Source organism: Hemibagrus wyckioides, linkage group LG27 (assembly GCF_019097595.1).
Source record: "Hemibagrus wyckioides isolate EC202008001 linkage group LG27, SWU_Hwy_1.0, whole genome shotgun sequence".
NCBI lineage: Eukaryota > Metazoa > Chordata > Actinopteri > Siluriformes > Bagridae > Hemibagrus > Hemibagrus wyckioides.
Window position 1 is genome coordinate 18,826,759 of NC_080736.1, and position 27,916 is coordinate 18,854,674.

The following is a 27,916-nucleotide window of genomic DNA, read 5'->3' on the forward strand; positions in this document are numbered from 1 at the left end:
AGACCTTGTAACACTAACGAGTCACATGACACTGGGGAGGGTAAATGGCTAATTGGGCCAAATTTGGACATTTCCACTTAGGGGTGTACTCACTTTTGTTGCCAATGGTTTAGACCAGGGGTGTCCAATCTTATCCGCAAAGGGCCGGTGTGGGTGCGGATAGATAGATATATATATATATACAATTAAATTGAGAAAGGGGCGTGTCTAGAGCATTGTCAGTGGTGGGGCCATGCTGGGACACTGCTTCAAAGAGGGTGGCCACCAGCAACAATCCAAAGCCGTGGACTGAACTGTACAAAACTCTCTCTCTCACACAAACACACACTCAGGACTGAACTGTAAAAAACTCTCTCTCTCACACAAACACACACTCAGGACTGAACTGTACAATACTCTCTGTCTCTCTCACACACATACACACACACACACACACTCTGTCTCTCTCACCTGTGTGGACACACATACACATAACTTATATTGTTCAATACTTATTGCACTACCTCAACCCTTGTGTTTATTACATCTGCTGCTGTATTTATTTTTATATTTATTTCTATTTTGCACTACCTCAACCGCTGCTACTGTATTTTTGCAGAATACATGTTGTCAGGTCTCAAAGTTGTACATCATTTCATTTTATTTCATTTAATTTACATTTCATTGCACATGTTCTTTTTCTTTTTTCGGCGCTAAGTGTCCTGTGTTTTTGTGTTGTCTTTTTGTACTTATTGTTTTTGCACTGTCTTGTCGTTGCTTTGTTTGCACCTAGCTGCACACTTTGCACTTTATGTGGCTTGGACAAACTTCTGTCCTAGCTCTGTGGTGGTGTTTTGTGTTGAACTCTTTGTTGTTGTATGTTTATGTAGCACCGGGTCCTGGAGAAACATTGTTTCATTTCACTATGTACTGTGTCAGCTACATGTGGTTGAAATGACAATAAAGCTTCTTGAATCTTTAATCTTGACTCTTGTGATGGACATCAAAGCATCATCATCCAACTCCTCTGCAAGATACACTTGTATCCTTCTCAGCACTTCAGATTTGAAAGTTACACGTTGTAGTATTTGTAGCTCTCTTCATAATCAACTTCTTCTCGAACCCACAGGTCGAAACTCTGGCTATGTCGAGCCAGACCTGAAGATGGGATGGAGTTGAGAAGAGCGAGGGCTTTCTGCTTAAAAACTGACGTCCTTAACGTGAACAAAATGAAGATCTGGATACCCTTTAGGTCAGAAAAGAAGGGAGGTTTGTTTCAGTTAGAGCTTTTTAGAAGAGTTGAGCGTATTTAACAGAAGGTTAAACCTGCACAAGGATTAGATTAGATTTACATTAGATATTGTCTATTATTTATTCTGTTGTAACACAAATATAGCAGGAAATGCCCTGATAATGAAAATGTAGTTTAGGTTTTTGTTAAACAAATGAATCTGTCAAGTTCCCTTTCAAGGAAATTTGATGCTGTGTCATGACTGACGCTATGGGAACGCTTTGTCGAGGAAGTGTGCCTGAAGCTCCGTGTGCACACACGCCAATTCATTGGCTTGGGTAGGACACGTGTCTATTGTCTGTTTATTGGCTCAGATAGAATATGTGTCTATTGTCTGTCCGCAGGTATGGCGTCTAAGAATTTTTAAAGGTGTGTGCATCCGTGTCCACATTTTATTACGGAGGACACGTGCTCTTTGCATGGTTTGTTTGAGTGATCCGGCTGCATGCATTGTGGAATATTTACTTCTCACAAACTCCGATCCCGTTTGACTTTGTTTACCAGCCATGCTTCTGCGTCTCGTGGTTACAGATGGAGTTAGCGTAAGCGGAACAAGAGATTGGTCTTTCCCTTTCTCTTGTCCTCTCTCCTGACTTCAATGTCCACATTTCGGCTCCGAGAGCTTGCGCTGCAATTTGTTCCGACCCAGAAGTGGATATGTTTTTATCATGGCAATGAGTGGAATTCCTCCGATGATTTGCCACCACAATCAGTGGCGTCCAAGGAGCTCCTCAATGTAATAATGCGTGCTGTGGGTAAGTTAAATTTAAATTTAAACAGGAAGAACAGGAAGCTAGCACCATCCGTTCTAAGCTTGACGACCACTTCCTGACTTCGGGCCACGTGCCCCCCTCATGCAGACAGCTGCCATTTTCCATGCTGACCTCCTGGAAGGACCCATATTCAGTGCCACGAATCACATGGCCCATGCCACAGGCCGTTCGATGGCTGCGCAATATGCCACAGAGAGGCACCTGTGGCTTAATCTTACAGGGATCAAGGACAAGATGAGTCTTTCCTCCTAGACACCCCAATTTCACCAAAGAGCCTGTGAGCACTGTCATCAACCAGCACCAGGAGGTGAAGCACCAGTTGGCAGCATTTAAGGAGTTTATCCCTCGCTGCAGTGAAAAGGGTGCCCATCAGGCAAGACCTGACCTGAGATCTGTCATCTCAGCCAGGCGGGCCATGAAGGAATCCTGATACCTGAGGGCTAGGGTTCCTGAGAGCATCCTCCTTAGTGAGGCTTTCCCTACCTTATATCCCACTGCCTCTGGCATTTCGGGGGTCGGTAGAGCGCACCATCACTCCTGTTTTTCCCTCATAAATCCCCCATGTGATTGTCATCATTGTGGGACTCCTCATGGATGCCTCAATTTCAGGCTGGGGAGTGGTCTTGGAAGGCTGCCCCGTCATCCACTGTTGTGGCACATAAATTGTCTGGAGATGAGGCCGCCATTACTGCGAACCATGACCTTGTCCTTGGGGCCTCCCTAGGTAGGCACCCTCTGGTCTCTCGTTTTCTGCGCGGTGCCAAGTGGCTGAGGCCTTCCTGCAAACCATGCCTCCCTTCCTGGGACCTCTTGGTGGTCCTGGATGGGCTGTTGGAAGCCCCCTTTGAGCGCATGGAGTCATCCTCAGAGAAGTTTCTGACCCTTAAGATGACTCTGCTTTTAGCCTTGGCCTCCCTTAGATGGGTAGGGGATCTGCAGGCTCTATCGGTCGCCCCCACCTGCCTGGAGTTTGCCCCTGACATATCCAAGGCTATCTTGCACTCCAGGGCTGGATATGTCCCAAAGGTGCCCAGGATGGACGGTCGTCCAGTCATCCTGCAGGCCTTCTGTTTTCCACCCCATGAGTCAGTGGAACAGGAGAGGCTTCGGGAGCCGGAACAAGGGTAATACAGTCTCCAAGCAGCGCTTGGCACACTGGGTGGTAGAGGCCATTACCCAGGCCTGCGAGGCATGTGGTATTGTTCCGCCTCTAGGGGTCAGGGCTCACTCCACTAGGGGTGTCACCTCATCCAGTGCCCTGGCTAGGGGTGTTCCCCTCGAAGAGATTTGGGCTGCTGCAAGCTGGTCCTCTCTGCACACCTTTATTAGGTTTTATAACCTGGACCTGGACACTGTTCCTGGGTCTCAGGTTCTTCAGGACTAATTGGTGTTCTGTTCCTGGTCCACTCATGCTCTCTCATCGACCAGTGTGTGGCGCCGTGGGTATTGACATTCCCATAGCATCAGTCATCAATTCCCTCAAATGGGAACTACACCAGGTTACATATGTAACCCGGTTCCCTGAGAAAAGTTAGCATATGGCTATCACAGGTGACACCCTGCTGCATTACTGGAAGCTTTATGCACTAAAAAAACTGTCAGGCATTTGCCTTTTATGGAGATTTGTGGGCATGGCTAAATATCAATTTTTATACATTTGGCAAAAAAATTGTAGTTACACCAAAAAAAACCCCCATGAACACATGACTTTAAAAAAAAATTCTAGCAGCTGAAGCTTGCACCTGTGTGGTGTTAAAGAGGCAGAAGGCAAAGCTGAGGATGTTTTGCATGATGGTATTCTGTTCCAGGAGCAGGAAGTAGCCAATGATCCAGGACACACCAAGAACCACTGCCATGGAGATGCAGCCGAGCATTTTGTTGCGTAGTGGAGTGACCTGTGAGCTAGGAGAAAGACAAGACACTTTTTACCTGCTGATGAAATCTGTGGAAGATTATTTAGCATTAGATTGATGATATGTGGTCGATATTGTTTGATATTTTCACACACACACACACACACCTGTTGAGGTCAGGGTTGGTCCTGCAGGTGGTGTATGAGAAGTACAAGAGCACTGCGATGTTAAAGAGGAGCATGACGGCAACCGGCAGCAGAAAACCCCACAGCATGGGCTTCGTCACATCCAAACCGTTCTGCTGATCTCCTGCAGCCAGCCAGCAGCTACACATACACACGGAATTTAGAGACTAAACAGAACATGAAATTACTTTTACTTCAGAAAATTGCTTTTGTTTTGTCTTATCACCAGAGTCAAACTTTTGTGAAAAAGTTGGAAAAAACAATGAACAAAAAGTTTTTAGATGCATGTGCACACACACCAATTCATTGGCTCCGATAGGACATGTGACGGAGAAATACACAGGATCTCATTCCCTTCTCAGGGAACCGGGTTACATATGTAAACTGCTGTAGTTCCCTTTTGAGGGAACTCGACACGTCTATGGGACGTCTACATGCTATGGGAACGTCAATACCCACACCGCCACACACCAATTGATGTCTGTCCCAGGGGCTGTGAGAGAGCACAAGCAGACCAGGAACATAACACCCATTAGCCCTGAAGTACCTGAGACCCAGGATTGGGGTCCAGGTCCAGGTTATAAAAACTGACAAAGGTGTGTGTAGAGGACCAGCCGGCCACAGCACAAATCTCCTGGAGGGGAACACCCCTAGCATGGGCACTGGATAAGGCAACACCCCTCACCCCTAGAGGTGAAGCAATACCACGCGCCTTGTAGGCCTGGGTAATGGCCTCTACCACCCAGTGTGCCAAGCACTGCTTGGAGACCAGATTGCCCTTGTTCCAGCTCCCAAAGCAGATGAACAAAGAAGGGGAATTATGCCATGAGCTGGAGTGGTGGACATAAGTCTTAAGGGCTCTGATTGGGCAGAGCAAGTGCAGCCTCTCTTGTTCCGCCTACTCATGGGGCGGAAGACAGAAGGCCTGCAGGATGACTGGATGACCAGCCATCCTGGGCACCTTGAGACATATCCAGCCCTGGGTATGAGAGTGCCTACCTAGAGAGTCCCCGAGGAGAATAATTGCAGTAATGGAGGCCATGCACACCTTTAACCCTTAAGAGTCTGCAGGTGTTTTGGGGCCCTGAAGAAGTTCTGACATGTCCTGACATTTGTGTATTTTTCAGTTACTTATAAACATATAAATGGCTAAAGTCTGATTACAATGTATTCAGCACAAACTGGGCTACAATAATATGTGAGCAGCATGTATGTACAAGTTTGTATATTGGAGAAAATAACAGTTATGTGTGATTATTGAAAACAACAAAAAAATAAGTCACTGAAATAAGACCACAAAACACATTCATAACATTTGTGTACAAGACTTTTGTGACCTGGATCTTGTAGCCTGGAGTTTTTACTTTGAAATTATGTGACAGTCATTCTGCTCACTTATTCACAGAAAACAATACATTCATTTAAATTTTCTAAGACACTTTTTGTTTAGAAAGCGAGGAGGTGTGAATGATCATGAATAATGCTGTAATTCACACCAGAGAACACAAAGACCCACATAATGAGCTGCATACTTACCCCTTTCAGTCAGGTATGTGACTGAGGAAAGTGCTACAAAAAAATAATTTGAGGACAAAAACATATTTCTTTGTTTGTAGTTAATTTAGAATAACTCAAGATTCACTGGCAAGAATCCCAGGAACAGTTCAAGATAAATAAAAATGTAAAAACAGACATTCAGGGTAAAATGGTGCAAACAAAAACAGTGTAGGATATATATATATTAAAAAAACTGTCCAAAAACATACATGCATGGTAAAACTGCAACAGGAACAGTGCAAAATAAAAACTGAAAAAAATAGACATTCAGGGTAAAACAGTGCAAGATAAAAAAAAAACTGTGCAAAAACAGGCATGCAGGGTAAAAATGCAACAGCAAGCCGGTGTCCGGGGCGTGGCCTTGTATGTAGATAACCCAGACTGTTTTCCCTGTGAATAGCGTGTGGGCGTGTCCTGCCTCAGGTCATTATCAGATAATGAAGTGTGACAGAAATTCTGTGCCTCTCCTTGGTTTCACACGGATTACATAAACTGAGAATGTTTGTTTTTGATGTGACTTGCATCATTTAAAAGTAGACCCTTTAAGCTTTCTATAGATATTTTTCTCATGTCTGTGTGTGCAGTATTCACAGAGTTTCATTTCAGCGGAGACTGAGATGGCTGAAAGCGCACCCTGTTTATTTTCTTTATTTTACAAAAGCACAATATTTTGTGGATATTGTGAGTGTACATAAATAAAAGTAGACCCTTTACAGATTCAAATGATGTACTACACTTATGTGTATGATCAAAAATGACGGAGCATTTTAAGTTCTTTTCATGGTTACCAGAAAAAAATGCAAGTGTTCCCGCCGGTGGGTTTGCCAACTCCTAATGGTTAAGATATAGGGGGACAGGCCCCGAGAAAGGCGAGACTGTAGGAAACCCAGCACTGTTCTGATCGGGCAATGCACTGGGTCCTGCTCGCGCCAGAGTGCACCAGAGACTAAAAAGCCTCCACTTAAGAGCATACAGCTTCCTAGTGGAGGAAGCCCTAGCATTCAGCAGAGTTTCCACAACCTCTGATGACAGGCCTGCCTCTAGGAACTGGTCCCCCTCAGGGGCCAGACCCAGAGCTTCCACATCTCTGGGCAGGGGTGGAGAATCGCCCCTCACACCTGAGAGAGAAGATCTTTCCTGACGGGAATCTCCCAAGGAGCGGCGTCTAGGGAGGAAACAAGGTCCGCGGACCAAACTCAAGCGGACCAGCGGGGAGCCACGAGAAGAAGGTGGACCCCGTCGTGGCGCACTCTGGCTAGGAGTTCTGGGAGCAGAGCTACCGGGGTCTGCACCAGAGCATCAGGTCTGCACCAGAGCATCCAGGCTCAGAGGGGCTGGATGAGAGAGGGAGTACCACAGTGTGTCAAATTCTCGGAAGAGAACAGATCCACTTCCGCTTGGCCATAAATCTGCCAGACGGTCTCCACCACCTGAGGGTGGAGCCACCTCTCCCCGGGCCTCAGCACCTGTCTCAACAGGAAGTCTGCCTCCAGATGTATGTGTCCTGGAACGAAAATCACTCTCAGTGACCGCCCTGAAGGTTGATATAAGCAACCACTGTGGTGCTGCTTCTGTGAACACCAGCACATGGAAACACAGGCAATTTGTGTGGCACGAGAGTTGAGGGCCTTCCCAAAGACCCTGGGCAGGGTGGCTGTCCAAGCCCACACCCCAGCCCAAAAGTGAGGCATCCGTTGAAAGTGTCCTGCAATGGTGACACGCCCCTAAAGTAGGACCCAAGGCCAGAAACCGGGGTCTTGTCCATGGGGATGCCTGCGGGGATGGGAAGCCCGCACCTCTGAGCCTCTGAGAACTGGAATGGCCTTATGTGAAGCAGACCCAAAGGAATCACATTGGCTGCTGCCACCATGAACCCGAGGCTGAACAGCTGGGGGGGCAGGTGAGGCTGGACGATGGCCCAGGCTTCTTGCTGCGGTGAGGGATAATCTCTTTAAATGCCGCCGATTGGTGCTTCACCTTCTGGTGCTGGTCGATGACAGCGCTGACTGCATTGCCGCATAGGGCCTGATGTAAAATCGGGGCATCCAAGAGGAAGGACTTGTCTTTGTCCTTTATCCCTGTAAGATAGAGCCACAGGTGCCTCTCCATGGCAACCAGTGCAGCCATTGAACGGCCTATGGCGCAGGCCGTCTGCTTCGTGGCACTGAGCACAAGATCTGTGGCTCGACGCAGCTCAGAGACCACAGTCAAGCTCCCTCAGCAGGTCAGCCTGGTAGGCCTGCAAAACTGCCATGGTGTGCAGGGACGCCAGCTTGGCCCGCTGGTGTGTAGGTCTTCCCCACAAGGGCTGAAGTGGCCCTACATGGTTTGGAAGGGAGCACCAGCCTTCTCCATGCTGCCAATGTAGGGGAGAGATAGCCCGCAAGCGTCTCTTCCACCTTAAGGATGGCAGCATAACTGTGCTCATCCAGCCCTATAATGGCTGAATAACCAGAGGAAGCCAGAGAAAAAAGGCATGTCGAATATGGGTTTTTCCAGGACCTTGATACCTCATCATGGAGGTCCTGAAAAAAAGGCAGCTGTCTGCATGACCTGGGAGAAATCACAGCGCAAGCTCCCGTAGCCAAACTGTAGACATCAGAGTCAGGGGAGAGGACAACAGAAAGGGAAAGAGCCATCTCTTTTTCCACTTCCGCTAACTCCATCTGCGAACCCTATAATCTAAGCAGGGACCTGAACCACGAGGTGCAGGTAAACAATGATCAGAGCTTGCGAGGAGGAAATCTCCCGCAATGCACGCAGCCGGATCCCTTGAGAGCCGACCGGGCATGCTCCTCACCCAAACAAACCACGCAAAGAGCATGTGTGCCATTCTCCGTAATAAAATGCGGACATGGATGCACACACCTCTTAAAATTCTTAACCATACCTGTCTCGGACAGATACTCGACACACATATAACAGAGCGCTTCCTGAAGACAAAAAGCTAAATGGATGTGACGTAGATGCCCTTATATGGACATGCTGGCACGTATTCCTCTGTCACATGTCCTATCCAAGCCACTGAATTGGCGTGTGTGTACACTGAGCTTCAGACACACTTCCTCGACAAAGTGTTCCTATAACATCAGTCATGATGCAGCGTTGAATTCCCTCAAAAGGGAACTCTTTTCTTTCTTTCTTTCTTTCTTTCTTTCTTTCTTTCTTTCTTTCTTTCTTTCTTTCTTTCTTTCTTTCTTTCTCTTTATTATGTTGGGCAGAAACTCTTTTCTTTCTATTTTCTTTCTTTCTTTCTTTCTTTCTTTCTTTCTTTCTTTCTTTCTGGCATGGAGTCTGAATAAAGCAGGAAGTAAAGCCCAGTATCACTCACAGAGCTTCCTGTCTATAGTTTAAGGGGTTTTGGATCCGGTATGTGATTCCTAAAGAGATTCCCACCACCACTGCAGGAAGACCTGGGGATGAAGAAAAGAATTTCAAAACTATTCAAATTTATTTCCTGCCCCATTAGAACATTCAGTTCAAGTCTCTCACCCCATCCCAGAACGAGCGACAAGCTGGTGAAGTATCGTGGCGGCCCCGAGATGGTGTTTTTAATCAGGAGGAAGATGTGCGCGGCATACAGCGCGCTCCAGGTGAACGTGGCTAGCAGGAAGTAATGCAGGAGGACAGCGAATGCTGTACACGGCCCGTGGTCCGGCTCTAAGTAGAAATCAGACGCAGGGATGACGTTCTCTACCGAAAGATTAGCGCTGGACTCGTGGGTCAGGTTATGGATACCAAAGATAAAGAGGAGGTAGACAATGACCATACACACACAGATGCTGACCAGCAGGATGGTAGGACTGGATCTTCTCGACTTTCTGTGAAAATGTACATAAAAATAAAAAAAAATAGTAAAAAAAAAAAGTATAATAAAATACAACAGCAAAAAATACTAATAATTATTAAAATAACAAAAAATACAAGCTAGTTAAAAGCTAAAATGGGAAAAAAATATATATATTACTTTCTCCATGAAAAAAAAAAATTCATTCATTCATTCATTAAAAAAAAAAAACAGCTGTCGGAGTGTGTGTTTAATATAAAATTGCTTAAAAGTGAAATAATGTGTAGTTCAGATCTTCTTCACATTTTTTCCCCAGGTATAGAAACTGACATGAACTTTTTTTGTTTTTTTGTCTGTTTACTTTTCAGAGACCACAAAAGCACAGGTTAGCTGAACCTGCTGTATCAATTGACGCTTCTGTTCTTCCACCAGGTAATACAGTGTCCATTAGTAAAATGCCTTTAATTCCAATCCACTCACCTGGTCAGGATCTGGAATATCGCCGTGATGATCAAGCCCACAACAGACGCAGCACAGCCGATTATACTGACCTGGCCTAAAGCCTGGCTGATCTGAGGGTTGGAGCGGTAACTCTGTGTAAACAAGGATCGAGGACACGTGATGATGTGAAGTGACTCAACTGGGTTCCAGCTATAATATTCGCAAACTGCCAAGAAAAAATCTAATCAAAAAATGGCAGAGGAGGAATTAGCATGTGACTACGATAGCCGATGTTAGCTGTGGTAGCTGCTATGGATGAGCTGCATTACTGGAAACTTTAGAAGGCTGTCAGTCGTCATTATTATATCTCTCTTTGCCTTTTATGGATATTTGTGGGCATTTTTGAATGTTGACTTTGTACAATTGACAGGAATGATCACGAAAAACTTGAAAATTTACATGACTTGTGTGGTATCTGATATTTAGTGTTAATGATATGCGAGCATCTGATCTAATCTCACCATCAACATGGCGAAGTTGGCTAATTTCATGTCACCTTCACATTTGCAGGCCTGATTAGCAGCATTCCAGATTTTTTTACAGCCTTCTGTACTCCAGTCTTGCTTTTTGTATTCCCAGATCACACAGGCAAAGTCATGGAGATGAATAGACGAGGATATCTGCAACAACAGGCATCGTGGTGAAGAACCATGACATCACAACATCTGTACACGTCAACCATGAGTTCATTCTCGTACCTGAGTCCTCATCATGAACTGAACGTACTCCAGGGTCTTGTCCTCCTCCAGGTGTCCACTGATCACTCGTCTGTTCAGGTTCAGCGATGGTTGGAAGGCCTGGGATCTGAAGAACTGATCGTTATTGTAGAGCACAAAGCCAATTTTGGTGCCTTCAGTGTCTGTCAAGGCAATTAAAAGAAAAAACAAAGGAAATGATGAAGTTTCAGCAAGATACTAAAATGTCTTGACTCTTTATTCTTTTTATATCTTTACTGTGGAATTGTACAGTTCTCTGTGTGTGTGAGGTCATATGAAACCAGACTTTAAAGCGAACTCCTCATCTTGGAGTGTGTGATTATAAACCATTTCCTGTCTATAACTGTGTATTCCACATGGGCCACAAGTGCAGCCAGGAAATTTACATTAGTTTAAACATCAACTCTGTCATATTGAAATTATCAGCTGTTCACTGATGGAATCTGATGGTAACTGCAGCTTCATGGATTCTTGGTGGATCTGTCGACAGTGATCTCATGTATCTCCATGTGCTCCATCCTCAGCCACAGAGACTCCAACCAGGTCAATCTTGACAGCCCAAGAAATCCTAATAATTTTCCTGGACCCATATACTTGGAATAGAAGAGGTCTTCCTGTCTTCACATATCCCAGCTTGTTAGGAAGCCCAGGTCAGAGTGCATGGTTATCTTTGTTACTGCCCCCTAGAGCAGAGACTGGGGCTTTAACCCCTTCTGGGGTTGTGCTGAGGCTTTAACCCCTGACCTTCTGATCAGTAACCCAGTGCCTTAACCTTCGAGCCACTGTTGCCCCAACAGTCCAGATCTATGAGCTGGCATGCACATGCTCTGAGCCGCCGCTTAGCGGCTGAGTGAGATCGAGTGGTGATGTGCCACAGACTTGACTTGATAAATGAAAAACAGTCTTGCGTCTACTTTTATACTTAATACAATGTAATAATTGTCTATTAAAGCTCAGTGTGTCGTACATGGTTAACTTCATGGCTTTATTCCATCAGGGTCACAGAAAAGTTCCCTTTTCCAGGGAACACTGGATGTGAGATGGGAATACCAGTGCTGTAAAATACTGTACCTTGTGGAAGCTTGACGTCAATCTGGACATCGATGGGCAGCTGGTGAGTAGCGAAGGTGTTATTTATCTTTATTCTGTTGTCTGACAGGCTGTCCGGAGGACGGGATTCAGCAAGGGCAGTTCGTTGGATTCTGTTATTTAAAGCTGTAATAATAATAGAGAAGGAAGAAAAAGAGAATGCAATGTTTGGTATGGAGTGTCGGATTTAGGTTGAGCTCCAGGATGTTCTGTTACTAATTCCCAATTAGGCCCCGAATACGACTCGCTGAAGATTTTCACATGGGAAAAAATGCAGTTGGAAAAGATTTTGATCCAATTTCCTCTAAAAAAAAATTAATCAAAATTTCTATTTTATGAACACATGAACTGCACCAAGCGATCAGACAAAATAAAAATGTTTTTTAAAAATAGCTTTCATAGTGGAGAGTATTTTCAGAAATATTAGTTATCATTTTATTAAAGAACAGTGCATTATTATTGGTTTTTTTTTAACATTTATTTATTCATTTATTTCCAATCAGATTAAACCTGGTTTATTGTTTCTTTGTGTTTGTTCCAATATTTTTTGACTATCTGATGGGTACATTAATATAAACCTGCAATAACACATTATCAAAAAGTTAGAGAGACAGAGAGAGAGAGAGAGAGAGAGAGAGTGAGTTAGGGAGAAAGAGAGTGAGTTAGAGAGACGGAGGCAGGCCAGATGTTCTCCAGCCAGACAAACCTGAAAAAACCGTCATTTGTATTTCTGAACTTTGGGACACTGTGACTGAGTGTATAGCAATGTTCGGCTGTACGAGCAGTGATCCGTTATCAACCTGCATCAGAGAAAACCTCTGCAACGTCTTGGTGAGACTGAAGATAAAACACACACACACACACACACACAGAGTTAAGCTCAGCTTACAGGGTGTATTTTCTTATATTTCCTGTTGAAGAACATTGTTAGTCAGTTCCTGTTCTCCTTTACACTATTGCAGCTATATCGTGCTGTCACTAGCCTCTCTTTATTTTCCGTCCTTTTCATTATTAAAAAGACAAAAAACAGCTTAAAAAAGCAGAAACAAACCCCTCTGTCCCGAAGATTAACAATCAAGAGGTAAAGCTGTATGTTTTTAAAGAGCTACATGTTTCATAAATGCTCATAAATAATTTCTTAATGTTCAGAAGATGTTCAGTTGACACACGTTCAAGAGTAACGCTGTGAGATTTTCTGTCATAATGTAACAAGCCACTAAGCAGGTCATGCTAGCGTCAGTCAAGCCCTCCAGAAGATGTTCGGTTCAGTACAGAATACATTCATTCAGTACCTGCTGATGGACCCAGTGACGTCATAGAACTGCTCTGCGTTAGCGCTAAGAAGCTGGCTGACTGTGGTGATGGAGGCAAGGTGGATGTCCTGAGGGAGAAAAAAAGACACGCTATGACTGTATCAGTCACAACATGCTAAGCAGGAAGTTACATCATCTGAAATTCCTGACAAAAATAGAGATGTTTTTTTCAATGGTCTTTCGAGGTCTACATCATGTGGTGCAACTTTGAGGTCAATGAAAGGAAACAGACCTGAGTGCTTTCTGTGTGTGCAAGCAGACAGTTGACTATCTTTACAGCTGTGCTGATGTTTTGCGGGGTTAGCTTCTCTGGTTTGGACGTGAGGATTTGGCTGCTGGAGGCCAAATTCAGTCTGGTAACAGAACTGCTGCTTGAAAGCTAAAATAGAAAAAAAATGTTTGATAGACTCCATTTGCACTTTCAATCTCCAACCCGGAATCGAACCTGGGCCATGGCAATGAGAGTGCGGGATCCTGCCGCTGGACCACCAGGAGGCCAGAAACTTGTATCTCTCATATGTTTTAGTATGAAATACTGGAACATGTAGAGACTTAGACTTCATGTGCAAACGCATAATAAATAGTGTAATTAACTCACCGCTGCATCAATGATATCCAGGGTCAGGTCACATTTCAGCTCTTGAGGTGGAGAAAAAGTGCGAGTTTCATTCAAGCACCAAGCTGTGGCCTTGGGAAATCCGGCTTAGATGGTCCACATACAGAAAATAACAAATCTGTAAATCTGAAATGTTTTAGCTAAAAGGTTTCAATAAAGTGTTAATAATAAGTGCAATCAGCAATTTAGGGGGGCAAGCATTTTCACTGGGAACATCAGCACATGGTCCTGAGGAGATTTAATACTAACACATCAGATATATCCTCACTTCATGTTTGCCGACTTGGCAATCGTGTGCATGTTATGGACAAATTGTATTAAATATCAAAAATCATGCCAATACAACAGTTTTTTCCGGTGTGATGAAGTAAAAATCTTTACTTTCATGTCTTTTTAAAATCACCATGCATCTCAGATTTAAATATAAGAATCATATTTATGTTTAGGTTTTAGATTTAATATTTAAATATCTTCTTCTTTCGGCTTTTCCATTCAGGGGTCGCTACAGCGAATCATCTCTCTCCACCTATACCTATCTTCTGCATCCTCAACACTTGCACCGACTAGATTTATATCCTCAATGATTACATCTATATACCTCCTCTTTGGCCTTCCTCTTTGCCTCCTGCCTGGCAGCTCCATGTCCAACATTCTCCTACCAATATACTCACTCTCCCTCCTCTGAACATGTCCAAACCATCTTAATCTGGCCTCCCTAACTTTGTCCCCCAAATGTCCAACATGAGCTGTCCCTCTGATGTACTCGTTCCTAATCCTGTCCAACCTTGTCACTCCCAAAGAGAACCTCAACATCTTCAGCTCTGCTACCTCCAGCTCTGACTCCTGTCTCTGTCTCAGTGACACTGTCTCTAAACCATACAGCATGGCCGGTCTCACCACTGTCCTGTACACCTTCCCCTTGATTCTTGCTGAAATTTTTCTATCACACAGAACTCCCGACACCTTTCTCCACCCATTCCAACCTGCCTGCACTCGCTTCTTTACCTCTTTCCCACACTGTCCATTACTCTGGACTGTTGACCCCAAGTACTTAAACTCCTGTACCTTCTTCACCTCTTCACTCTGTAATCTTACTGTTCCACTTCCCTCCCTTTCATTCACACACATGTACTCAGTCTTACTACGACTGACTTTCATTCCTCTTCTCTCCAGTGCTAACCTCCACCTCTCCAGGTTTTCCTCCACCTGCTCCCTGCTCTCACTACAGATCACAATGTCATCTTCAAACATCATTGTCCAAGGAGACTCCTGCCTGAGCTCCTCTGACAACTGGTTCATCACCATAGCAAACAGGAAGGAGCTCAGAGCCAATCGCTGATGCAGTCCCACCTCCACTTGGAAATCCGTTTGCACACCTACAGCACACCTCACCACTGTCCTGCTCCTCTCATACATGTCCTGCACCACTCTGACATACTTCTCTGCTACTCCTGACTTCCTCATACAGTACCACAGCTCTTCTCTTGGCACCCTGTCATACGCTTTCTCCAAGTCTACAAACACACAGTGCAACTCTCTCTGACCATCTCTATACTTCTCCATCAACATTCTCACAGCAAAAATTGCATCTGTTGTGCTCTTTTTGGGCATGAAGCCATACTGCTGCTCACAAATTTCCACTACCTTCCTTAACCTAGCTTCCACTACTCTTTCCCATAGCTTCATTGTATGGCTCATCAACTTTATCCCCGTATAGTTGCTGCAACTTTGCATGTTACCCTTATTCTTAAACATCAGCACTAATACACTTCTTCTCCATTCCTCAGGCATCTTCTCACTCTCTAAAACCCTGTTAAACAAACTAGTTAATAAATTTAAATTTCACTGCTGCCTCTCATAGATACTTCCAGACCTCCACTGGAATGTCATCAGGACCAACTGCCTTTCCACTTTTCATCCTCTTCAAAGCCTTCCTGACTTCATCCTTTCTAATCTTATCTACTTCCTGTTCCACAGAGTTCATCCCTTCTACTCTTTTTTCCCTCTCATTATCCTCATTCATCAGCTCGTCAAAGTACTCCTTCCATCTCCTCTGTACACTAACTCCTCTAATTTGCTGCACATCCTCCCCATCTTGATCCCTCTGCCTAGCTAACCTGTACAAGTCCTTCTCTCCTTCTCTAGTGTCTAACCTAGTGTACAACTCGTCATATGCATTCTGCTTGGCCTTAGACGCCTCCCTCTTCACTCTGCGCTGTAACTCCTTGTATTCCTGTCTATTCTCTTCAGTCCTGTCCATGTCCCACTTCTTCTTGGCTAACCTCTTCCTCTGAATACTATCCTGAACTTCCTCATTCCACCACCAAGTCTCCTTATCTTCTTTCCTCCTTCCAGCTGACACACCCAGCACCTTACTTCCTGTCTCCCTGATCACTTCTGCTGTAGTTTCCCAGTCATCTGGCAGCACTACCTGAGCACCCGGATCCTGCCTCAACTTCTGTCTAAATTCCTCACAACATTCCTCCTTTTTCAGCTTCCACCACTTGGTTTTCTTCTCTATCTTTGACCTCTTCTTCTTACAGACCATCAAAGTCATCCTACACAACACCATCCTATGTTGTCTGGCTACACTCTCTCCCACTACCACTTTACAGTCACTAATCTCTTTCAGATTGCCTCTTCTACATAGGATGAAGTCTACCTGTGTGCTCCTACCTCCACTCTTGTAAGTCATTCTATGCTCCTCCCTCTTCTGAAAATAAGTGTTAACCACAGCCATGTCCATCCTATTAGCCCACTACCAGCTGTCCTTCAAGGTTCCTTTCCTTAACTCCAAACTTGCCCATCACCCCCTCATCACCTGTGTTCCCCTCACCAACATGTCCATTAAAATCTGCTTCTATCACCACTCTCTCACCCTTGGGAATACTCTCTATCACCTCTCTTTCTCCTCAGACTCATCACCCTGTCTGACACTCTCTTCACCTCCAGAACATTCCTCACAAACTCCTCCTTCAGGACCACACCTACCCCATTTCTCGTACTATCCACCCACACCATAATAAAACAGATTGAATCCTGCTCCTATACTACGAGACTTGCTACCCTTCCACTGGGTCTCCTGGTCTCCTGTACACACCTGTATCCACCTTTCTTCTCTCCATCATATCAGCCAGCTCTCTACCTTTCCCTGTCATAGTACCAACATTCAGAGTTCCTATTCACAGTCCTACACTCTTACCTTTCCTCTTCTCTCTCTGTCTACGCACTCTCCTCCCTCCTCTACTTCTTTGACCAACAGTAGCCCAATTTTCACTGGCACCCTGTAGGTCAACGGCACCAAAGGCAATCGTTGTTAACCCAGGCCTCGACTGATCCGGTATGAAATTCAGAGTATGTAAATTCATGGTTATATTTGGCAATGTTTTATGCTGGATGCCCTTCCTGATGCAACCCTCTCTCTTTATCCGGGCTTTGGACTGGCACAGAAGTCACTGGACTGTGACCCCCATGGCTAGATTAACATTTAAATATAACATTTTTTATTTAATTTTATGTTTAATATTAGCATTTAAGATTTAACCTTTAGCTTCAATTTAAATTCAATATGTAGCTTTAGTATTTTTTTTTTTGTAAATGATGGAAAATTTATCTGTTTTTGTATTTAAAGCTGACAAAAAAATGACAAGTTTATTTTTCAAAAAATCTTTCAAAAAATGTTTGAACACCAAATTGGAATATTTTGTTTAAAAGATTTTTTTTTTAAAAAAAGAAAGAAAGAAAATACAGAAACAAAACAGTTAAATGATCTCTAAACTCTTTTAGTCAAAAAAGACACTCATTTTTAAAACAACAAACACAATTTAAAAAATGAATTATTATTATTTATTCACCAAATAATTAGGGGCGCTAATGTATTTATTTATTTATTTATTTATTTATTTTTATTTTCAATTTGATTCAGTTCAATTCAATTTTACTTGTATAGCGCTTTTAACAAAGAGCATTGTCTCAAAGCAGCTTTACAGAAGAAACAACATATTTTTTATTGACCACTGAGATACTTTACCGTTAATGCTTCCTGAAGGACACTCATCTTTTGAGTAACCTGCCTGTCCAAGAAGCGTCTTGGGAAAGGTGAAGTTGTAAACAGTTGTTTCATGACAGATGTTTGCTGTAAATAAAGACAAACTGTAATATACAGCATGGCACGAAGGTCATTATTAATAAAAAAAAAAAAAGTGAATAAAAATACACTGCTCAAAGACGTTTGAAGGGAACTCTTAATGATCACAGTATAACACCAAGGCAGTTAAATGGGGTGGTGGTTGCTCAGAGGTGGTGGTAGCCTAAGTGGTTAAGGCTCTGGGTTGTTGATTGAAAGATTAGGGTTGAAGCCCCAGCACTGCTGAGTTGCCACCGTTGGGCCCCTCAACCCCATGCACCAGGGGTGTTGCATCATGGCTGACCCTGCACTCTGATCCCAACCCTCCAAGGATGGGATATGCTAAGAAAGAATTTCACTGTACAGTAATGTACTTAAAATTCAGGGAACCTGATCTGTTCAGTTAGGAAGCATGAGGCATTGTGACTGGTGCACAGGAAAGGCAACAGCAAGACAACTCACAAAAAACTAAATGGTTTAAGCAGGTAGTTGCTCTCTCATTATCCTTCCTGACTGATTTGTCTCTAGTTTTGTTAGTCACTGCTTGTAGCATGAGGAAGCCAATCAAGTTGCACAGGTAGTCCAGTTCCTCCAGGACAAGACCTCCATACCTGAGGACAGGAGGTTACACGAGTAGAGCTACATGGGGCTGTAGAAGGGCAACAACCCAGCAGCAGGACTGGTATCTGCTCCTTTGTGTGTGGAGGAAGGTTAGGAGCACAGCCAAAGCCCTATTCAGTAGGCTACTGATGTGCATGTGTCTGACCAAACAGACTCCAGGAGCATGGACTGAGGGTCCGACATCCTCTAGTCAGATTGTGCTCATAGCCCAGCACCATGCAGCTTGATTGGCATTTTGCAAAGAACATAGAATTTGTAGGTCCACCACTGGAGCCTCATTCTCTTCAGAGATGAGTGCAGGTTCATACTGAGCACATGTGACAGACACAAAAGAGTCTTGAAATGCCATGGGGAACATTATGCTGCTTGCAAAATCATCCATCATGACCTGTTTGGTGAAGGGTGGGTGATGATCTGGGCAGGAATATCCTTGAACCTCCTCTACATACTCACCAATTACTGCTGGGATGAAGTCCTCAATGCCATTGTCAGACCTCACGCTGGTGCAGTGGGCCCTGGGTTCCTCCTGGTGAATGACGATGCCTGGCCTCATGTGGCCAGAATGTGTAGGCAGTTTCTGGATGATTCCATTGACTGGCCCCCATATTCCCCAGTCCTGAATCCAGTTGAGAACATCTGTCAGAGAAGCCTAAGCCACCAAGGAGCGCCAGAGACTGTCCAGGAGCCCACTGATGCCCTGATCCAGGTCTAGGAGGAGATCCCCAGGACAATATCCACCATCTCATCAGAAACATGCCCAGATGATGTGAGTGCATTCAGGCATGTGGGGGCCATATAAACTATTGACTTGCATCAAGGGTTGCTGTTCAGAAATTCATCAAGGTCAATGGATCAGCTGATCATTTTTTACTTAGGTTTTTGCTGTGGTTTTGAATGTAGCTATCATTGGGTTGATGATTTTGGATTCCATTGACACATCAATTTATTTTCAATGAATTACACCATGTATATTAGTAAAAAATTTCAATCTAAATGGTTGGTTGTTGATTTTTCAGCTGCTCCCTACGCATGTGAGGGGTCGCCACAGCGGACCAACCGGTTCACACATCAACTTGGCACAGGTTTTACGCCAGATGCCCTTCCTGACACAACCTTCCCATTTTATCCGGGCTTGGGACCGGCACTACATCTAGTGGCTGGGAATCAAACCCAGGCCTACTGCACGATAGGCAAGAAACCTACCACTGAGCCACCAGTGCCCTAAATGAATGAATGAATGAATGAATGAATGAATGAATGAATGAATGAATGAATGAATGAATGAATAAATAAATAAATAAATAAATAAATAAAAATAAAATAAAATAAAATAAAATAAAATAAAATAAAATAAAATAAAATAAAATAAATAAATAAATAAATAAATATGTTTAATTAATTGAGATCCAATGTGTGATTTTAAATTTTCCCTTCACAAAACATTTTGCCATTTTGTTGTTGTTAGCAAAAGAAAGTAAAGTAAAAGAAGCTGCGCTTAATTAAAAGAGCTATCATCTATAAGATGATGAAGGTGGAAAAGGATGTACATTTCTCACAGAATTGACCAGTGAATTCATCAGGACAGATGCACATTCCATTAGTTTGTTGACCACCATTCTGACACAGCAGGGTCAATGTGGTGTTGGTCATGATGGCGGTGGTCAGATTGGCAGCAGCGACAACAATGGTGGTGGTAGTGGAGGACAGATTGGTGGCAGTGACAACAGTGGTGGTGGTAGTGGTGGGCAGGGTGGTGGTCAGATTGGTGGCAACAATGACAGTGGTGGTAGTGGTGGGCAGGGTGGTGGGCAGATTGGTGGCAATGACGACAGTGGTGGTGGTATTGGTGGGCAAGGTGGTGGGCAGATTGGTGGTGGTGGTAGTGGTGGTGGGCAGATCAGTGGTCAGATTGGTGGTGGTTGGCAGAGTGGTGGGTAGATTGGTGGTGGCGGGCAGGGTGGTGATCAGATTGGTGGTGGTGGTCAGATTGGTGGGAGGGATGACGGTGGTGGTGGGCAGGGTGGTGATCAGATTGGTGGTGGTGGTCAGATTGGTGGGAGGGATGACTGTGGTGGTGGGCAGGGTGGTGATCAGATTGGTGGTGGTGGTCAGATTGGTGGGAGGGATGACAGTGGTGGTTGGCAGAGTGGTGGGAAGACTGATGGTGGTGATCAGATTGGTGGGAGGGATGACGGTGGTGGTGGGCAGGATGATGTTGTTCCCAGTGGTGTCAGAGGACGTGGTGTTCCCACTCACTGTCGTCATCACTGTTTACAGAAGACAAGAATAAATATGGCACTTTTAGTTCGGTCAAAATTGCACCTTGCACTTCTACATTCTGGCCTATAGACCTCTCTTCTCTGAAGCAAAATAAATCTGTTTTATTCGCCTTCAAGATGTTATATAGTTTAGTAAAAGATGGTGGATTGGCTTGTCTGTTCATGTTTGTGCTGGCATGATCATCATTTATGACATTATTAATGCACAAAGAAGGAATCTTCATTCGTGAGGTTTGTTTACTTCAGTAACACACTCACATAGAGAGATAAAAAAAAACCAAATTATTTTTAATTTTTTCCATCTGAGTGTGTGACATTACCTCACAAACCATAACCTCAGTCACTGTGGTTACTAGCAAACTAACTAACTATTTATTTGTATGTTACATTAATATGACGTAGAATTGGTTTTATTTTCTTTTGACTTTGCCTAAAAAATCAGTAAAACCAGTCTCCTGTGCTGAAAAAGCCTAGATAGCTGAGTGAATGTCATGCTTTGATCAAGCCAGGGTAGGCAAATGAGTCTTAACTTTGCATATAGACACAATCCATACACCATGAAGATAAATAAAGTTTCACAATTGTGCTTTCTGTGAAACTTTTGGAATAAACCTTGTGTGAAATCTAAAACCAAACATCTGTCATCCAAAAGAATCGACGTTAAAATACAATCTATATTGCTCTCTCTTTGGACTGTTCCACTTTTTGTAGAGTTACAGCCTAGAACTAAAACGGACTTCATTTGGATCTTTACAAAACAGCGCATATTACTTAACTGAAGAGAAATATTACTCTCTCTCTACATATACATACAGAATATACACCATGATCAGGCATAACTTTATGGCCACCTGCCTAATATTGTGTTGGTCCTCCTTTTGCTGTCAAAACAGCCCTGACCCATTGAGACATGGACTCCACTAAATCCCTGAAGGTTTCTGGCACTTAGATGTTAACAGCAGATCCTTTAAGTCACAACGTACAAGACTTAAAGGATACTTTTGATAGATACTGACTACTGCAGACCGGGAACACCCCACAAGAGCTGCAGTTTTGGAGATGTTCTGATCCAGTCGTCTACCCATCACTATTTGGTCCTTCATCAAACTCACTCAAATCCTTACTCTCATCCATTTTTCCTGCTTCTAACACATCAACTTTGAGGACAAAATGTTCCTTTGCTGCCTAATATATCCCACCCACTAACAGGTGCCATGATGAGGAGATCATCAGTCTTATTCACTTCGTCTGTCAGTGGTCATAATGTTATGGCTGATGTTGCATAAATATTGACCTCCTTTGCTCTCAAACTGCTAATTGTGTTGAATGGAGTTTAAACTAAACAAGCAGCATCATGAGAACAAAGCTGCGACCAAGGTTCGACTATATAACAGCATTCCAAATATTTAAATATCGCTACTGGTTATATCTCTTTTTGTTAAAAGAGTCAAAATATTAAATGATGTAAGTGTCTGGAGATTAGTGCAATTTAAAAACACAATGAAAATTAAACTGTCTCAGTAAATCTATGAGTTATGTGATCCATATATAAAGTATAAATATTGTGTGAGTATATAGTAATTTTGCATCACGTTTATCTGCCAGGAGAAAATTTGAAACTTGAACTGAGTAAAAATCTCCATAATTAGGCTTAATAATCCTGCTTAATATATGAACCCAACAACAATAAAGCACTGTTTATGTCATTTTCCACAGGAACTTAAAGAACACCATAAAGAATAGTTTAATAAGCTCATGTAGTTCTACACTGTGAGTCATGGTGTGATGGGATCAGGATTACAAAATGGTACAGAATATTAAAACTGAAGAATAAGACTTACCTGAAGCAAGAATTAACAAGCAGAGGTCCATCAGGCTGGACAGCTGGGATCGGAATCCAGTACTGAGGCTTAGTTAGAACTCCTGCTCTTATATAACAGATACATCTTTTGTTATTGGAAGAACTATTTGCATTGTTGATACTAGATATTCTAGATGTGCAACTGAGATAACAAGGAAATACGTACATAATTCCACGTTATGTACATACCTGGTATTTTGAATAATATTAGTTTCAAAGTTTTTTAGAACAGAGACCTCTGGAATATTTATTTGTAGCTCAAGGGTTAAACTGGTGCTGGTTCAGGTTTTCGGGCTGTATCCCTCAAACACACCTACCTCACTTGCGAATATGTTTGGAAACCTTCATGGATGTTCTTGTTCATTTCGAGCTGGTTCTAGCAGTTGGAGGTCAGTGTATATTTCGTCACACAGGGATGTGGTAGCTCAGTGGTTAAGGTATTGGACTTCTGAATAGAAGGTTGTAAGTTTGAATCCTGGGACCACCAAGCTGAGCCCCTGAGCAAGACACATAATCCTCAGTTGTTCAAAATTATGTAAATTGTAAATTGCTCTGGATTAGGGCATCTACCAAATGCCTGGAATGTAATAATGTTGAGGTCCAGTGAAATGACAAAAGAATAAGTCAGCCTTTTATAAAGGATCTTAGAATTGCATTCCTGAATTGCCATGATGGTGCCAGTGGGGGCAGATCTACACGACCCATCATGCCTCGTGCCACCTGTCACTTTATCATTTGTTAATACCACTATTTATTCACCGTTTATCCTACACAGGGTCACCAGGAGCCAGGAGTCTATCCCGGGGTACAGGGATACTGACTATTTAGAGATGCCAGTCAGCCTACAGCACATGTCTTTGGACTGAGGAGGTCCTGCTTTGAGCACTCGAACCCCACTAACCGCTGAGGTACAAAGCAAACATGGTACCTCTGTATGGCTTACAGTCTGTATGGGTTTGTATCCACAATTGCTTCTTGTTTTCACAGCGTTTGGTCATTGTTTTTTTTGCATAAATTTGTTTACATAATTATGCAGAATGGCCCGCACTTGTGTCCGCTTCCATGTCAACCTGCAGTCCCTGACATCACAGCGAGGCAGGGTTCCACCAAGGTGCTGCCACAAACAGACTGACTCTGCATACACAGCTAGTGGGTTGAATACTGTGGGAGAAGAATGAATCAAAAAAAGACAAATTATTGTCAGATTTATTTGTCACACAGTTCTCCAACACACACAGTTAATATAGATACAGTTTTAACAGCATGTAATAAAAAAGATCTCAGTTTTTAAGGTTTGATGTGGAGTGAGGTGGTCTGAGATGCTTTTCTCCTCAGCATTGTTGGTTATTTGAGTTACCACAGCCTTATGCTCCTTCATCAGTGAAACATTTTGGGTGTTAAATTGCTCCAACTTTACAGACTACAGTCTGTGAGACGCCTAGAGGAAATCCTCAGATGAACTGGCACCAACCTCCATGCTACAGTCAGTGATTTTTTTCCTTCATGAACATTAGCATTAACTGAAGCTCTTGATCTATAGATGCATGATTGCTCCATCCATCCATCCGTTTTCTGTACCATTTTTCCTTCACAGGCTTACAGGGATCCTCAAGGCACAAAACAAACCAAATCAATCACACGCACACACACATTTAGGACAATTTCAAGGCACCAATCAGCCCATAAGGCATGTCTTCAGATTGATGGAGGAAACCCCAGAGCTCTGGGAGAACATGCAGACTCCACCCACAGGGCGGAGACCGAAGTCAAACCCCCAATGGTACGAGGCAATACGTAATGACCGTCTCAGATTATGCCTTCTAACAAATTCTCCTGTCATTTTTTCCGTACCCAGTTGTTTGATCATGAACAGTTGAACCAGTTCATTGAGAGTTTTACCAAAACACGCACGTGCGCTCGGGCAGGTGGGCGGCGAGTGTGCGGTTATTAGGATGAGTGTACTCGCTGATGAAAGTAGCACAGCCGTGGCACTGACCCAACATGGGAACAGGGACAATCCACTTATACAACATTATCACGCATTAGTGATCTCCCGCCTCCTGCCTGTATATGTGTGTGTGTGTGTGTGTGAGAGAGAGGAGGGGGAAGACGTAACTAATCATGGGTCAGCACCGCTGGTATGAAAATCTCCATCATCTTCAGGTTTATTCTGGGAAAACAAGCTGTGTGCAGGGGCTAATGGGCTGACATCATCCCAACATCAGCGTGATTGCAAGGAGGGCACGTACGCCGAAACACACACACACACACGCAGGTGCAGCGAGGACACCTGTACTCAATTAACTCACTCCTTGGCACACATAAAACCCACGCGCACACACACACTGAGCTCCACTCGACGTGTGTGTTACTATCACGCTAGCCTGTTTCATCTAGCCTCACATAAGCATGCATTCCCATGGCAACCGAATATTGCATGGATTGAGAGTCTTGCATATGCACAGGTCGATGACATGCTCACCATCATGTATATGTAGTCACCATGCCATGTTTTACACACACACACATCATGGTACCTTCCTGATGTAACCCAGTCTCATTACAGGAGCTTAATGAAGGCTGTATACGAGCAGTGTGTGTACATTGCGGTCATTACCAGCAGTAATATAGGCTGTATACTCGGAGTGTGTACATCTCTTAAAATCCATTATCCAGTCCAACACAAGCACACATACACACACAACAAGGCACCTACAAACCAGCATATTAACCAACAAAGAAATGTGTGTCTTTTTTGTCACACGTTGTGCTGTGTTGTGCTGTGTTGTGCTGTGCTGTGTTGTGCTGTGTTGTGTTGTGCTGTGCTGTGTTGTGTTGTGTTGTGTTGTGTTGTGCTGTGTTGTGCTGTGTTGTGTTGTGCTGTGCTGTGCTGTGTTGTGTTGTGTTGTGCTGTGTTGTGCTGTGTTGTGTTGTGCTGTGCTGTGCTGTGTTGTGTTGTGTTGTGCTGTGTTGTGCTGTGTTGTGCTGTGTTGTGTTGTGCTGTGTTGTGTTGTGTTGTGCTGTGTTGTGCTGTGTTGTGCTGTGTTGTGTTGTGCTGTGTTGTGCTGTGTTGTGTTGTGCTGTGCTGTGCTGTGTTGTGTTGTGTTGTGTTGTGCTGTGCTGTGCTGTGTTGTGTTGTGTTGTGTTGTGCTGTGTTGTGTTGTGCTGTGTTGTGTTGTGCTGTGTTGTGCTGTGCTGTGTTGTGTTGTGCTGTGCTGTGCTGTGCTGTGTTGTGCTGTGCTGTGTTGTGCTGTGCTGTGTTGTGCTGTGTTGTGCTGTGCTGTGCTGTGTTGTGTTGTGTTGTGCTGTGTTGTGCTGTGCTGTGTTGTGCTGTGCTGTGCTGTGTTGTGCTGTGCTGTGTTGTGTTGTGCTGTGTTGTGTTGTGTTGTGCTGTGTTGTGTAGTGCTGTGTTGTGTTGTGCTGTGTTGTGCTGTGTTGTGTTGTGCTGTGCTGTGTTGTGCTGTTTTGTGTTGTGCTGTGCTGTGCTGTGCTGTGTTGTGTTGTGTTGTGTTGTGCTGTGCTGTGCTGTGCTGTGTTGTGCTGTGTTGTGCTGTGCTGTGCTGTGTTGTGTTGTGCTTTGTTGTGTTGTGCTGTGTTGTGCTCTGTTGGACTGTGTTGTGCTGTGTTGTGTTGTGCTGTGCTGTGCTGTGCTGTGTTGTGCTGTGTTGTGTTGTACTGTGTTGTGTTGTGTTGTATTGTGCTGTGTTGTGTTGTGCTGTGATGTGTTGTACTGTGTTGTGTTGTATTGTGCTGTGTTGTGCTGTGTTGTGCTGTGTTGTGTTGTGTTGTGCTGTGCTGTGTTGTGCTGTGTTGTGCTGTGTTGTGCTGTGTTGTGTTGTGCTGTGTTGTGTTGTGTTGTGCTGTGTTGTGCTGTGTTGTGTTGTGCTGTGTTGTGCTGTGCTGTGCTGTGCTGTTTTGTGCTGTGTTGTGTTGTGTTGTGCTGTGCTGTGCTGTGCTGTGTTGTGTTGTGCTGTGTTGTGCTGTGTTGTGCTGTGCTGTGTTGTGTTGTGCTGTGTTGTGCTGTGCTGTGCTGTGCTGTGTTGTGCTGTGTTGTGCTGTGTTGTGTTGTTTTGTGCTGTGCTGTGTTGTGCTGTGTTGTATTGTGCTGTGTTGTGCTGTGTTGTGCTGTGCTGTGTTGTTTTGTGCTGTGCTGTGTTGTGCTGTGCTGTGCTGTGTTGTGCTGTGTTGTGCTGTGTTGTGTTGTTTTGTGCTGTGCTGTGTTGTGCTGTGTTGTATTGTGCTGTGTTGTGCTGTGTTGTGCTGTGCTGTGCTGTGCTGTGTTGTGCTGTGTTGTGTTGTGCTGTGTTGTGCTGTGTTGTGCTGTGTTGTATTGTGCTGTGTTGTGCTGTGTTGTGCTGTGCTGTGCTGTGCTGTGTTGTGTTGTGCTGTGTTGTGTTGTGCTGTGTTGTGCTGTGTTGTGTTGTGCTGTGTTGTGTAACTCTCGCGATCCAGCCAGAGGTTAAATAAATCCATCTGAACTGTTCATTATGTCTAAATTCTAGTGTGAGTGTTTTTAGCTTCATCTGATCGCAATAATCCCAGCGCAAATTTATGGGAAAAGTCACCGTCTGCCGTCAAAACCTGCGCGCAGATGATGTGTGTGTGTGTGTGTGTGTGCGTGTGTGTGTGTGTGTGTGTGAAAGGCTTCACCTGACGTCTTGTTCTCTTGCTGTTTGTTTAGCGCTGCCTGCTGGCACACAGAACAGCGTGTGATGGCAGACGGCGACTTTTAACCCAAATTTGCGTTAGGATTATCACCGTCATCTGAAGACGGTGCGTAACTCTCTTATTTAATCTGCTCAAATGTCGATCTAATGAAGTCTTTCACCTGATGGAAGGAAGGCAATTTATGTCTTTTGGCTCCTTGTTTGTCGATTTAATGTGATTTCACACCACAGAACTGTATGTGTGTGTGTGTGTGTGTGTGTGTGTTTGGGTCAGATGTCACATATCAGCCAGATTTGCTCTTGAATATGTTCTTAGGGAGAAATGAAACCTTTCAGCTGCATGGAATTTGACCAACTGTAAAATATTACAAATAACAACTTAGCAGTCAGTGTTTAATTATGTGACCTGCTGCCATAGTGGTCAGAGATCAGTAGAAGTACTCACATGTGTCTCTTGCATGGTGTTTTTAGTGAGAGGGTAAAGCATGAAGGCCGTCTGGAGCTTCGATTTATTTCAGGGGTTTTTTCCCGCCTAATTGTCCTTATTATGATCGCACACCATTAAAGCACAGGCTCCTTAGTCCCAGACTCCAGGTCGTGATATTTAGCCCAATTCATTAAAACACACAAGCTTGCACTGAGGTGTGTGTGTGCATGTGTGTGTGTGTGTAACAAGATAAAGACAAAAAACCGGACTGAATG

At 43.9% G+C, this 27,916-nt stretch overlaps 1 protein-coding gene across 2 annotated transcripts; it reads right to left on the reverse strand.

Moving 5' to 3' along the window:
- Window positions 1–229: 229 nt before the first annotated feature.
- adgrg7.1 (adhesion G protein-coupled receptor G7, tandem duplicate 1) lies at window positions 230–27,916 on the reverse strand. 2 transcript variants are annotated; one of them, XM_058381570.1, is made up of 18 exons: window positions 27,660–27,916; window positions 22,865–23,708; window positions 22,528–22,614; window positions 19,955–20,674; window positions 17,691–17,795; window positions 13,643–13,746; window positions 13,277–13,423; window positions 13,024–13,112; window positions 12,438–12,568; window positions 11,714–11,857; window positions 10,625–10,785; window positions 10,388–10,546; window positions 9,906–10,018; window positions 9,131–9,459; window positions 8,970–9,051; window positions 4,064–4,222; window positions 3,786–3,945; window positions 230–1,225 (listed from the first exon to the last, which is right to left on the reverse strand). In XM_058381570.1, exons 3-18 carry the CDS (start codon window positions 22,556–22,558, stop codon window positions 1,052–1,054), a joined length of 2,808 nt encoding a protein of 935 aa, XP_058237553.1. In that variant the 5' UTR covers window positions 22,559–22,614; window positions 22,865–23,708; window positions 27,660–27,916; the 3' UTR covers window positions 230–1,051. The 2 variants fall into 2 exon arrangements, with proteins under 2 accessions (XP_058237553.1, XP_058237552.1); XM_058381569.1 differs by having other exon boundaries at window positions 22,528–23,708.